The sequence below is a fragment of the Hyperoodon ampullatus genome (assembly GCF_949752795.1).
Source record: "Hyperoodon ampullatus genome assembly, chromosome: 11".
NCBI lineage: Eukaryota > Metazoa > Chordata > Mammalia > Artiodactyla > Ziphiidae > Hyperoodon > Hyperoodon ampullatus.
Genome location: NC_136924.1, coordinates 26,829,332 through 26,843,534, shown reverse-complemented (window position 1 = coordinate 26,843,534; position 14,203 = coordinate 26,829,332). Strand labels below are relative to the sequence as shown.

Here is a 14,203-nt window from a genome sequence, read left to right as displayed (position 1 = left end):
AAAAACTGTAAGTCATGACTCTCCCTTCTAGCTCTAGCAGTCTATCATTTTAAGACTTTATATTCATCTTTATTAAATTTTAGCTTGGTCAACCTTTGGCCCATTAATCCAATCTATTAAACAATATTTGGATTCTGAGCAGAGTCCGGCATACAACAGGTGTTCAATAAAAATTTGTTAAATGAAGTCTGTCATCCGAAGTATTAGGTATGCTTTTCGACTTCATGTTCTATATAAATTCAATGTGCTTGCCTAAGTCAAGTGTTCTCATCCAAGTCCCAGAAGAGGTTGCCATTTATTACTGATGACCTTTTGAACAGACTTAGAAACTTTCATGCTCCCTCTGCCCTTTACTTTCATAGCAGTTATCTTATTGCATTGCTTTACATTTAAACATCTCCTTGAGGACAGGGTCCCTGCTTTTTTAAAATATGTATCACCAGTTCCCAGCACCTGATCTGCACTCAATGAGTATTTGACAAATACAAGACACCAATCAATAGTACTATCATTTGGCTCAAACTTCCAACATATTCAAAAGAACACCACGAGATTCTGAAAAATGCTTTGTTGAAATTCACATTTACTACATCAGCAGTGTATTCCTAACAGTCTTAGAATGATGATTGCCTTTCTGACAGGAATGTGGAAATCTTTCAATTCAACTTTAGTTTTTTCTCAAGATAAGAAATTCAGTGCTACAGAACTTGAAGGGTCCTAACATAAGAGAATAGGAAGTGTTTAAACAGTTCTTAATCAGATAAAAAATAACTTCAAAAGAAGCAATCTGAATCCCCAATGGCAAATTACTGAAACTCAATTCTCCTCCAGAACTGTTTGTACTACGGCTTCAACCTATCTGAATAGCAGCATAGAAGGAAAAGAACAGGGGTATAAAAATGAGATCTAGATCTTGTTTTTTCAATTATTAGTCAGATAAATCCCTGAACTTCTTTGAAGTAGAATGGAAACTCCATGAGGGCAGGGACAGTTGTTTAACTGTATCTCCAGTACGTGGCACAGAACATAATTTGTGTTCACTACTTGCTAAATTAATAAAAATCCAATTCTTTCCTTAGGTTATTTGGGGTAAGACCCATATTGCCAGCTCCACAGGTCTGAGGATCAACAAGGAAAATGCATATGACCACAAACCATAACAGAGCAATACAAATGTTTTCACTAATTTTTTTTCTCATTTTGTCATTTTCCCTCTGCCACCCATCACCTCTGCCTTTTCTTTTCTCCTTATTTCTTCTTCCTTTTTGACTTTCTCCCTCAACGTTTTTTTAGCTGAACATAAACTACAGCTAAAGCGTATTTTTTCAGTACTTTTGAACACAATTCTATGTTTACTGCTATTAATTTTAAAAGTAATGAAGCAAAATATCAATTTTATCTGTAGGGGGCTGCTTTCTTCTTTTGTAGGTTAGTAGCCTGCATTAGAAAAATGGTTTCCCTACAGTCTTTTTCAAGACTGTGTTACACTATTTCTGTTAATCATGTGACTTTTTATGATCCTAACCTGATAGTCCAGCTGAAATTAGGCCGAGGACCATATTTAGCCTAATTCCTACCATATTTAGAAATTCCTACCCCAACCCTAAGAGACAACATGGGATAATGTAAGAGCTTTTGTATTCTACTCAGATACCAACAAACTGAAGCTTTTAATTCATACTTTCTCCTTAGGATAAATATGCACACAGTCTAATTATGTATAACCTAATACATTTATTGCACTGTAAAATGCTAAACTATGATGTCAAAATACTGTAAGATACAGAACTGCCTTCTCAGTAAAAGAGGAAATAGTATTTACAATGTTTATAATATCACTTTGGTGTAAAGTTTAAATCTTTGAAAATTGGTCACTGTCAAATTACCTCATTGATTAACCTCGATTTTGGAAATAGTGTTCCATGAATAACATTCTAATAAACAAAGGATTAACCAGAGATTCCTGAGGGTTGACCTCTCATTGTTCAAAGTCTCTCTTACATGTAGAAGTAGCTTTCCTGTGAGAAAAGATGGTGTGCACCACACCATTAAATATGGGGCTGTGCCTGAGTGTCACCAATGACCAAATCAATGACAGCTAAAACATACATATGTATTAAATCTGTCAGATGCCTTCCAGGAACTGTACATGCTAACTCATGACATTCTCAAAACACCCTATTAAGTGCAGTTGACCCTTGAACAACATGAGTCTGAACTGTGCGGATCCAGTTATATGCAGATTTTTTTCAATACATACATACTGTAGGATTATATAATTATATAATCAGCTGCTGGTTGAATCCACATATGAGGAACCAGGGTACTATAGTTACACCTGGATTTTGACCGCACCCATTGGCACCCTTCACCTCTGCATTGTTCAAGGGTCAAGTGTATTATTTTCCTCATTTTTATAGAAGTGAGGTTAAGTACCTGTTCAAGGCCATATAGCTATTAAGAGGTAAAGCCAGGAAGGAGTAAAAACCTAGCCATTTTGGCTCCAGAGTTCACTGTCTTAATGACTATGTTAATGACTATGTTAAACTGACTGTTCAGTGAGTATGATCTCACACTTTGTATACTCTAGATGTATAAAAAGTATGACAGCATATTAATAGGAAAGATGAATATCATCATAGCTATAAAATCTCCTGGAGGATCATTTTTTAAGCTCTCAATACTAGCTTGTTTCCTGTGTTAAACTGGAATGTATCAATAGAAAAGCTGGATTTAGTAATTAATCAGATCTCATCGAATTGATATTTTCCCCTGTACATATGTTCAGTTAATCATAAACTTCAATTACCAGAATATTCCATTTCTAATCACGAGGCACAAGAGAAGCCTTATATACATAGGCTTGCCCCTGAACAACAGCAGGAGTTAGGGTGATGACCCTCCTCGCAGTCGAAAATCCTATAACTTGCACTAGGCCCTCCCTGTGGGCAGCTCCTTGGCATCTGCAGATTCAACTAACTTAAGATCCTATAGTATCCTAATATTTACTATTGAAAAAAGTCCATATATAAGTGAACCATGAAGTTCAAACCCATGTTGTTCAAGGGTCAACTATATTCTTTTTCACTACTTATTTAATGTTTGCACAAATATCAGGTATATATTACTAGAAATGTCTTTCTCAGTAGTTCTTCACATCATTTTTTTTAAAACATTCAAACTCAATATACTTTTAAAGTTTAGCCAAAGTTTACCAAAGTTTGTATAAGTTTTCTTATCAGTGAAATATCTTCACTGTCATTCACTGCAGGTTTGTACACTAACCTGAAATGTACATGTGCCAATGACCACGAAATTATTGCCACCATATGCAATTAGGTTTCCTGAATCCCCACTCTCAAAGGGATTGAATTCTACCACATGCACATAATCTTCGCAATCCACAGTGTAGGTAGCATTTCTTGTGGCATCTTGCTTCATCCTGTATGGCAAAACTCGTGCAGTTGTAAAAAATAGCCTTCTATTGGACAAGGTCACGAAACTGTGGATTACAGCACAGAAACAGTTAGATAGAAACCGTCAAAGGATTACTTTACACAATTAATCAAAATAAGGATGTGACTACAGGCAGATGAAAAAAAATTACTTATTCATACACTTTGTGAATGATACTTGCAGAATAAGTCACCACAAAATTTTGTTTAGTTTAAAAGATACAGTGAGTACTTAAAGGTGGAATCACATTAATATTAAATATATTCATAAAAAATTAATGATAGTTAACATTCATGGAGCACTATTTGCAGGTGTCACGTTAAGTATTTTACTGACATTATCACATCTAATACTTGCACAAGCCTAAGAGGGAGGTGCTAACTCTGATCCCCATTTTACAGATGAAGAAATCGAGACTTTAGATGGTTAACTAGCTTTCCAAGCTCATAAGAGGAGCCAGAATTTGAGACCTTCCTAAGTGTTGGACACCAGTACTAGAGAAGAAAAACAGACTCCTGCCTTGAAGGAGCTCATAATCCAGGGTTATTTATGATTCAGTGTGAAAAGTGCTATAATATAAGCAGATACAAAATATACGATCTGGAGGAAGGAGTGCCAACATGGGATACAAAAATAATATTCATAAAGCCAGGCACAAAACTTCAACTAACGTTTCATGGGCTGGTGGGCATTCTGGAAGTAGCATTCCCAGATGAGACTTATGGATTCTAAAGAGGTCAGTTTTTTTTTGTTGTTGTTGTTTTGTTTTTTTTAATTGGACGGCAGGAGTTGTCCTGAAAACATCTGGGCTCCATAACAAACACATCAAACACCTGATGAGTATTTACTGAGAATCGTATGAGATGAGTTGCACCTCGGGAATCTGTAAACTAGTAACCTTAAGGGGACTGAAAATTGTTAAGGGTGACCAACAGGTAAGATATCGGTGTGGGAAGTGCAAAAGATTCCAGATCCGGAAACTCGGTCCCTAATTGCTCATTAAAGTAGTGCCCAGTCTAATTACAGTCTCAGGGCCTCACTGTATAAGGCGGGCTGGACTTGCTCTTCTAAAACTGCTAAGACAGAGGAGGGAGGGAACAAGAGAAGTCCCGGCAGAGCCCCGACGCCAGCCAAGTCCCGCGAGACCCCGCTACCACCTCCCGGAGCCCGAGGTCGGAGGGAAGAGGGGTGGGGAACGACCCGGGGAGAGGAGGAACTTCCAGAGATAGAGTAGAGGCGTGGGGCGGCCGGGAGCACAGAGAGGCTGCCCCTTGGGCTCACGCGCGATACACACCTGAAGGCGCCTGGAAGTAGCTAAAGGGGAGCTAGTCTTCGCCAGGGACTTCTGCGCGCCGGTTCTGCTTCCGGGTCAGAGGGCGGGAGCTGCGATTGGCTCCCCGACCCTCCCGCGAGATTTAAAATGTAAACCCGCGGTCACTGCTTGCAGCCGGCCTGGCGCTTTCTTCAGGCGAGTCTGCACCTCCCGGTTCTCCTCCGAGTCAGGTGAGTGTCGCCTCCTCCTCGCCCGCCTGTCACACTTTAAGTGGTGATTCAAGCGCGGCTTGTGAGGGGTTTTTCGGTAACAGCAGAGCGCCATGTGACCGTCTACGGTATTATTTGTGCAGTGTCTTTGCACTGGGGCCTGGTTTGGTCTGTGGGTGTTGAACAGAGTTCTTAGGTTCCAGTGATGGAGCTGAAAGGTCCTGAGGGATCATCTGCTGACTGGAAGAATAAGGCTCACAGAGCCCTACTTAGATTCAGTAGTTAGGCAGGAAACCAGGGTTCCAATCCTAAAACGTACGTAGACTCCAATTCCGCTGCTTTCGCCCTCTCCCTTTTATATCCTCCCAAGGAACTTTTAGGACCTGCATTCTGACAATGAACAGCAACGACGCCCCCCCCTTTTTTTTTTAATTGAGCATCTACTAAGTGCCCGGCACTAGGTGGATTATTTACTTGCCTCACTAACGTCTCCTAATTTTATGAGGTAGGAGATAATCTTCCCCGTTTTACAGGTGAAGAAATTTAGACTCATCAGAGCTTTTTGTATAGTTCAGCCTGACATTCAGAATGCTTGCGTATTCGTTGTCTCATTGATTTGTGGAATGTATTATATCTCTACCTAGGCAGTCAGGTGTAAGGCTTATTGTCTGGGCTCACACAGCCAGCTAGCTACTGGAAGAGTTAAGGCTAGACCAAGCTTGGCAAACTAGTGGCACTACCTGTTTTTGTGCAGACAGTTCCTGAGCTAAGAATGGCTTTTACATGTTTGGATGGTTGGAAAAAACAATCAAGAGGAGAATAATATTTTGTGACATGTGAAAATTATTATGATATTCAAATTTCAGTTTCTGTAAAGTTTTGCTGAAGCCCGCTATACTCATTTGTTTATGTATTGTCTGTGGCTAGTTTCACACTGCAAGGTCAAGTTGAGTAGTTGTAAGAGACCCGATGGCCTGAACGCCTCAAAAGTTTACTATTTGAACCTTTCCAAAAGTATGCTGACCCTTCGATGAGATTCACTTTTACATGTGCTAGGCATAGTTGTAAAAGCTTACTTTGTATTTATGTCATTTACTTTTCACAAAATCCTGTGAGATAAGAGTATTATTATTTTCATCTTCAGTACAGTACAAGGAAGCTGAGACAGGGAGAGGTGACATAACTTGGAGAAGGTCTCACAAGCTTGTAGGTGGTGGAGTCAGAATTCAGAACTGTCTAATTCCAGATTAGTCTTCATTATTAGCAATCCGAACTCATAGTACCTTCAAATAATACCAGTAAATAATTTACTACTGAAGATTGATTTTAGGCAAACTAGTAATATCACTGAAGCTTTATTTCTTCACTTTATGTTTTTTTTCTTTTAAGAGATGAAGGGGATATTTTGAAGAGAATTTTACTATTTACTAGGATATATAGTTTTATAGATATTTTAACTTATAGTCTTCTACCTGTATGTTTAAATTGCATCACTGATTATATTTATAAATTATTATTTTGTAAATGGCACATGCCCATTTTTTTGATCATACAAACCCAAGATACCTGGTAAACATCCTGGATTCTGTTTATGCCACATAAAAAAAGAAGAAAAAGATAACAGAGGAGTAAGTAAATGGGAATGTGTACAGTAAAATACCCCAAATAAGATAATGGCATGTGATTGTGTTGGAGACTGGGGTACGTAAAAGGAAGTAGGGAAAAAAAGGTTTAGAGGCATGTCTGTACACTCAGAGAAAGGAATTGGCTGCCTCATATAGGCTTGAGTATATAAAACATTGGAACTACATCCAATTATTTTGAAAGGCCTTTGTCTATCAGGAGAAGTTATGTAATATCGTGATTTAAGAGCACAGCTTTTGGACTTGGGCATCTTGGATTTAGGTCTATTTCCCCGTTTGCTAGCTGAGTGGCATAGGGTATTGCTTTCTTCAGAGTAAAATGAGGATAATAATAGACCTTCATAGGACTCCTGTGAAGATTGAATAAGGTAATAAATATTAAGCTTTTGAAAAGTATCTGGCACCAAGAAAGCTTCTAAATATTAGCTATTACTGTATTGGTTATCTATTGCTGGGTAACAAAGCACTGTGAAATTTAGTGGCTTTAAAACAACAATGATTTTAAATGTTTATGATTTTGTGGATCAGCGATTTGGGCTGGACTTAGTTATGTGGTTCTCCCGGTCTTGCCTAGGATCACTTGTGGTGCTGTATTTCATCTGGCAGGTTGATTGGGTCTAGATAATCTAAGACAGCCTCACTCACATGTTTTTGAGTTGGTATTGGTTGTCAGCTGGAGTGCCTTGGCTCTCCTCCATATGGCCTTTCCAACAGGCTAACTGGCACTTCTTCATATGTCATTCTGAGAGTAGCAAGAGAGGAAGAGCTAAAACTGCAACGCCTGTGTCAGGAGGTCCCCAAGGTCACCTCAGGTTGAATAATTTGCTAAGAGGACTCAGAGGACTCAGCATATTGTTGTACTCATGCTATAATATATTACAACAGATAGATGCCAAGCAAAATCAACAAAGGGAGAAGGTATGATACATGGGGTGAAGTCCAGGGGAGATCAGGCACAAGCCTCTAAAAGTCTTCTCTTAGTGGAGTCGCACAGGATATACTTAATTCTACCAGCAACAAGTTACAACAACACATGAAATGTTATCTGTCAGGGAAGCTCTTTAGAGATTCAGTGCCCAGGGATTCTACTGGGGTCTGAACATGTAGGTATCCTCTATGTTCCCAAATTCCAGACTCAGAAGAAAAGCATATGTTCAGCATAAGCTATATTATTTATACAAATAGTTTAGGCACAGTGAACCATTCTCACAGGAAATCGTCCTGAAGTCTTAGTTCCCAGATGCCAACCCTGTAAGCAGGCTTTTCAAAGGGTAGAAGTCAGGCCTGCTATATTAACACTTTTCTGCATGGGCCTTTTGGAACTAGATCTAGGCTCAGAACTCCCATGATGTCATTCTTGCCACATTTTATTGGTCAAATCAAGTCACAAGGCTGACCCAGATTCAAAGGGGTGGAAAATAGACCATCCCTTTTGGGACAATATAGGGATGGGAGGAAATTTTTTGTTTTGCGTTCTACCGTAGATGTTACCATCTATCTCAAAATAAGTATTTTTAAAAATACAAATTTAATTAGCTATGTTTGTGTCTATAATTATGTTTGCAGAATTTGTATTTATCTGTTTTGTATGAATTTTCAGATTGAAGGTTGGATTTTGTTATTTTCAAAGATTTGGCTTAAGAAAACTAGAGGAGAGGAAAATACGATTGGGCAGAAATTGTATTATTCTGTTTTCCTAAATTTACTTAAAAGCAATCTTATAAATATGAAATGACCTCTTGTTCACTATTTTTCTGTAACTCTGCTTCCTTATACATGTTAAATATCAATTCCCAATTAAAATAAGGCTTTTTTAACATTGCCTTCTGTCTTACTTTAAGAGGATGGCTGTACTTAATCAGAAGTCTGTCTTGGATATGATTAAAGAGTTCAGAAGGAATTGGCACACTTTTTGTAACTCTGAGAGAACTACTGTATGTGGTGCAGACTCCATGCTCTTGGCATTGCAGCTTTCCATGGCAGAGAACAACAAACAGGTTAGTAGACTGTATTTAGGTTAACTTCTTTTTTTTTTTTTTTTGCTGTACGCGGGCCTCTCACTGTTGTGGCCTCTCCCATTGCGGAGCACAGGCTCCGTTCACTCAGGCTCAGTGGCCATGGCTCACGGCCCCAGCCGCTCCGCGGCATGTGGGATCTTCCCAGACCGGGGCCCGAACCCCTGTCCCCTGCATCGGCAGGCGGACTCTCAACCACTGCGCCACCAGGAAAACCCAAGGTTAACTTTTTTTTTTTAAGTGAATTTTGTTTGCTGCCCATTTGAATAAACTTAATTACATTAATTTCTTTGCAGTATATGCTCTCCTATGATATCAATATATCACAAATGCCTCTGCATATATTTGTCAAAATGTTACAATTGGATTTGAAATGATTTGTTTCAAAATTAAGGCTTTTATATGTATAATTTGACATGGGACATGCACATTTGATGTTTAATTTAAAATCTTAAGGTAAACATACAACTATTATGATTATTATGGTTAAAAATTATTTTTATTTGATAAAACTTCTTCTCTGAAAAGTTCTAGAAAAGACACATAAATAATGTTTATTTAATCCAAGTATTTTATGACTAATTTCAGGCTCTGTGGTATAGATTAATTATTCCTAAGCCAGGCTGTGAAGCAGAATCATTTGGGAGGGCTTTTAAAAAATACTGGCTTCTGTACCCCAATCTTGGACACTGATTTTCCTAATCTGCACTGAGACCCTGGAAATTGTCTTTTTTTTAACCTTTTAATCTTTTTTTTAATCTGAAGTGATTCTTACACAGTCAGCGTGGGCCAAACCAGTGTTTGGAATAAGCTCTACCTAAGGGGCTAGAGTCATTCAGATGAGAGAAGGATGAATGTAGGCTGGAGTGGTAAGGAAGGCCTTCTTGGATTTTACATAATATACTTAAAGGAGGGAAGTCTTTGGATGGGAAGAATTTAAAGAAGTGATGAAGGAAGGGAAAAGTCAGTTCAGAGGAAGCATCCAGGGGGATTAAAATCATGATGTTTTGAAAATGGTAAGGTGACTGTCTTGACTAGAAAAGAAGATTTTTGAAGGGTGGAATGGTTTCAATGGGTCTGTTGGGCTAGATAGTGAAATGGCATTCTGATGAATTTTTTTTTTTTTTTTTTTTTTGGCTGTGCCACGCCGCATGTGGGATCTTAGTTTCCCAACTAGGGATCGAAGCCGTGCCCCCTGCATTGGAAGCGTGGAGTCTTAACTACTGGACTGTCAGGGAAGTCCCTGATGAATTATTTTAATCCTATAAGTCACTAGTTCCCAGACTTGTAGATTTCATTTACCAATAAAATTCCCCCCCCAAATTGGATATTGACAGATTTGAACATTTCTCATGTTAGCATTGAGAAAAAATAGTGACTAGAACCATCATTTTGAAAAAGGAAGAATAATTTAACACCTGAACATTAGGAATTCTATAATCTTAAAACAAGAGATAGTTTTTCCTAAGTGTGGATAGTTTGCTGTTTTGCATATTTAAAACAATGTATATTAAGATAAATTTTGAACATAGAAAAATTTTGACAAAATTCTATCTTAGGTAGTCAGTTATTCTTTCCACACATTTATTAAGTTCTTAGAATAACGTTATTCTAAGAATATATATATTCTAGGAATATACCACTGAAAGAAATACCTGCTCTTATGGGATTTATCTTCTAGTGAGGAGAGACAGATAATTCTCTAATAAATAAGATATTTAGCATTTTAGGTCATAATAAGTGCTGCAGAGGAAAATAAAATAGAGATGCTACTAAGGAGTGTTTAGAGTTTGGGGTGGGAGAGTTCTTGTGATTTGAATAGGGTGGTCAAGGAAGGCCTCATCAAGATGATGCCATCTGAACAAAGATTTGAAAGAGGGGAAGAAGGAAGAGTTGTGGAAATTTTTGTGGCAAGGGACTACCAAGCAAAGGGAACAGCAGGTGCAAGGGCCCTGGGGTAGAAAATGCCTCGCATGTTCAAGGCATAGCAAGGAGGCCAGTACAACTGTTTAGCTGTCTATATACATGTTAATTTCTTCCCTTTCTTCCTCCTTGCCCCAGATTTCTTTTTTTTTAAATAAATTAATTTATTTAATTTATTTTATTTTTGGCTGCCTTTGTTCTTCGTTGCTGTGCACAGGCTTTCTCTAGCTGTGGCAAGCAGGGGCTACTCTTTGTTGCGGTGCACGGGCTTCTCATCGCAGTGGCTTCTCTTGTTGTGGAGCACGGGCTCTAGGCGCACGGTCTTCAGTAGTTGTGGCATGTGGGCTCAGTAGTTGCGGCTCACGGGCTCTAGAGCACATGCTCAGTAGTTGCAGCGCATGGGCTTAGTTGCTCTGTGACATGTGGGATCTTCCCAGACCAGGGCTCGAACCCGTGTCCCCTGTGTTGGCAGGCAGATTCTTAACCACTGCGCCACCAGGGAAGCCCCAGATTTCTTTTTTTCAGCTTCTACTATGTGCCAGGCACTGTGATAAGTGTTGGGTTAGAATGGTGACCAAAACTTGACACGTCTCTTGCCTTTGTGAAGCTTATTGCCTAATAGGTGAGACAGACATTAAGTAGAGAGTAAATAAGTGTGAAATTAAAGCTATCAGAAGAAGAGGTTTGGGGCTTCCCTGGTGGCTCAGTGGTTAAGAATCCGCCTGCCAATGCAGGGGACATGGGATCGAGCCCTGGTCTGGGAAGATCCCACATACCACGGAGCAACTAAGCCCATGTGCCATAATTACTGAGCCTGTGCTCTAGAGCCTGTGAGCCACAATGACTGAGCCCACGTGCCGCAACTACTGAAGCCCACGTGCCTAGAGCCCATGCTCTGCAACAAGAGAAGCCACTGCAATGAAAAGCCTGCGCACTGCCATGAAGAGTAGCCCCTGCTTGCCTCAACTAGAGAAAGCCCGCGCGCAGCAACGAAGACCCAACGCAGCCAAAAACATGAATAAAATAAATTAATTAAAAAAAAAAGAAGTTTATGATGCTATTCGACCAGGGAGTTGACCTGGTCAGAGAGATAAAGCTGAGCCCTAAAGGAGGGAAAGGGGTTAATTAGGCAAGGGAGTGGAGGCCAAGATGAGGATGGAGAAACTGCATATGCAGAGGCCCCATGGCTGAAGACTGCACATTGGCTCAAGACTGCAGATAGAATTTGAGAAAATGCAAAAGGGCCCGTGTAGCTGAAGGGGGAAGAGGGGGACAGTCGTGGTTACATGTCCAATTTGCCTGTTCCTTGTTTTTAATCACAATATTGTTAAAAATAAATTTTACATAAGTATGTTAAAAAAGAATGGAAGTAGCACTTTTTTGACTTTTTATTTTGAAAAAAATGTTAAACTTCTGGAAAAGTGACAAGAATAGTACACTGAACTCCTGTATGCCCTTCACTTAGATTCATTAATTATTAGCATTTTGCTACATTTGCTTCATTATTCTTTTAATATTTCATATGTATGTATAAATATCACATGTATGTATTACACACAAAAATATATATATACATGCATATTATTATTATTCTCTATGAACCATATGATAGTAAGTAGCAGACATCCTGAATCTTTACCCCTAAACACTCTTTTTTTTTTTTTTTTTTTTTTTTCCCCCACGGTACACGGGCCTCTCACTGTTGTGGCCTCTCCCATTGCGGAGCACAGGCTCTGGACGTGCAGGCTCAGTGGCCATGGCTCACGGGCCCAGCCGCTCCGCGGCATGTGGGATCTTCCCGGACCGGGGCACGAACCCGTGCCCCCTGCATCGGCAGGCGGACTCTCAACCACTGCGCCACCAGGGAAGCCCCCCTAAACACTCTTGGTGTTGTACGTTCTGTGGGTTTTGACAAATGTATAATGATATATGTCCACCATTATAGTATGTATGGAATAGTTTCACTGCCCTAAAAACCCTCTGCTCTACTATTCATCTTTCCCTCTCCTCAGTCCCTGGAAACCACTGATCTTTTTACTGTCACCATAGTTCTGCCTTTTTCAGAGTGTCACATAGTTGGAACATAGTATGTAGCCTTTTCAGATTGACTTCTTTCATTTAGTAATGTGCATTTAAGGTTCCTCTGTGTCTTTTCATGGTGTGATAGCTATTTCTTTTTAGCAGTGCATGATATTCTATTATATGGATGTATCAATTTATTTATCCGTTCACCTTGTTTTACTTTTCTTTCAACCAATAGTCAAAGATTCAACATTTAATAGTTTTTCAGCTTAATGGTGAGATAATTATTAGATTTTCTGTTAATGTCCTCTTTATTTCTAAGAGCCCTTTTTTGTTCTCTTTTTATAATGTCATACTGTTCTTGATTCCTGGGTCTAATATTTTCTCCTTTGAGACTATTAATAATATTTTGTTGAGGTTTTCATCTTCTTGCATAATGTGTTTCCTCCAAGTTCCTTGTTTTTGTTAGTTTTATTTGGGAAGGACTTCCTTTCTTCTGATTAGAGACTTCCTTCATGGTGATCCTTGGCCATCCACCTATATTTAAGTGGAGCACTAAAATGTTTATTGGAAGCTCTTTGTGCAGGGTTAGGGCTTGTCAATCTGATCTTACTGGGCCATTTGGTTGGAGAAGCTTTGATGTTGATATCTTTAGGATATCCCTTTTGGAACAGTTTCCTCGGAAAAGAGTCGTCTTTCCTCCTGCATGAAGGGTGTAAAGTTGAGCTCTATGTGATGGGTGCCTGAAAATTGTGTCAAAATTTAGAATATAAAATGTCGTGTGATTCCTATGATTTTCATTTGGGTTCTCTTCCTCAACTGAATTCTTCAGTCCAGAGACTATTTTACCCTGTCCAGGGAGTAAACCCCCAATTTTCTGCCAAGGTAGATGACTGGTTTCCCCTATCTCAGCAGAAACTAAGTATTAGGCAAAAATCTAAGTGAAGATTACCCAGAGAGGTAAGCACAATGCTGAGACTGCTTTAGAAATCTCTTCACTAGCAAGTATCTCTACCATCACCTTCTGCTGGGCAGATTTTGTTCTAGTGGACACAGTAAGAGTGTTGACCTTCAGGGGCTTTTGGCTTTATATGGCAGGTGGGCAAGGAATGTCTCTGATCCAGCTTCCTGCCTTCTTATGGTCAGCTTTGTCTCCTAAACTTTGTGCTCAGAGTTCATAAAAATCAGGTTCTTAAATGCCAGGGAGTGGTAGACACCAGGGAAACACAGAACCTGCCATTTGCTTACCCTTCTATATTGGCACTTTTTCATTGCTTTTGACCTTTTGTAATTTCCCTTCTCTTATGGACAATTCAGTCATGATTAATAAAAGTTTTCCTATTTTCTCCTGTAATTTTAGGTATTTTATACCAGGAGGTGCTTCTCTGTATATCCAGTTGTACAAATTGCACTGTTAAAGTGTCTGTTTTAAAATTATAACAAATGGTATACATTTTTCTGCGTCTTGTTTTTGTCATCCAACATTGTTTTCAGGACTTCGTCAGGTACTGATAGACAGAAAATTTGATACGATTTATTCATTTTAACAGTCATCCTTTGTGTGACCGATACATTTTATGCGTAGATGGACTTTTGGGTTGTTTGAAGTTGTTTGGTATTACAGTTTTGCACTGAAATGAGATGTCTGTGCACTGAGCAAGA

At 39.2% G+C, this 14,203-nt stretch overlaps 2 protein-coding genes across 26 annotated transcripts in view; one reads left to right on the top strand and one right to left on the bottom strand.

Moving 5' to 3' along the window:
• NUP37 (nucleoporin 37) overlaps window positions 1-3,441 on the bottom strand; it is a gene marked incomplete at its 5' end in the record, with an annotated part of 39,460 nt that extends 36,019 nt beyond the window's left edge. Inside the window, one exon of the mRNA XM_079714799.1 lies at window positions 3,286-3,441. Within this exon, the coding sequence (XP_079570925.1) occupies window positions 3,286-3,441 (156 nt within the window). The remainder of the gene's footprint in view (window positions 1-3,285) is intronic.
• A 4,984-nt stretch (window positions 3,442-8,425) lies between these two features.
• The window catches only part of PARPBP (PARP1 binding protein), a gene marked incomplete at both ends in the record, with an annotated part of 67,812 nt that continues 62,034 nt past the window's right edge, over window positions 8,426-14,203 (top strand). For all 25 annotated transcript variants that reach the window (XM_079715755.1, XM_079715759.1, XM_079715751.1 and 22 more), the window contains one exon: window positions 8,426-8,578. In XM_079715755.1, the coding sequence (XP_079571881.1) occupies window positions 8,426-8,578 (153 nt within the window). The remainder of the gene's footprint in view (window positions 8,579-14,203) is intronic.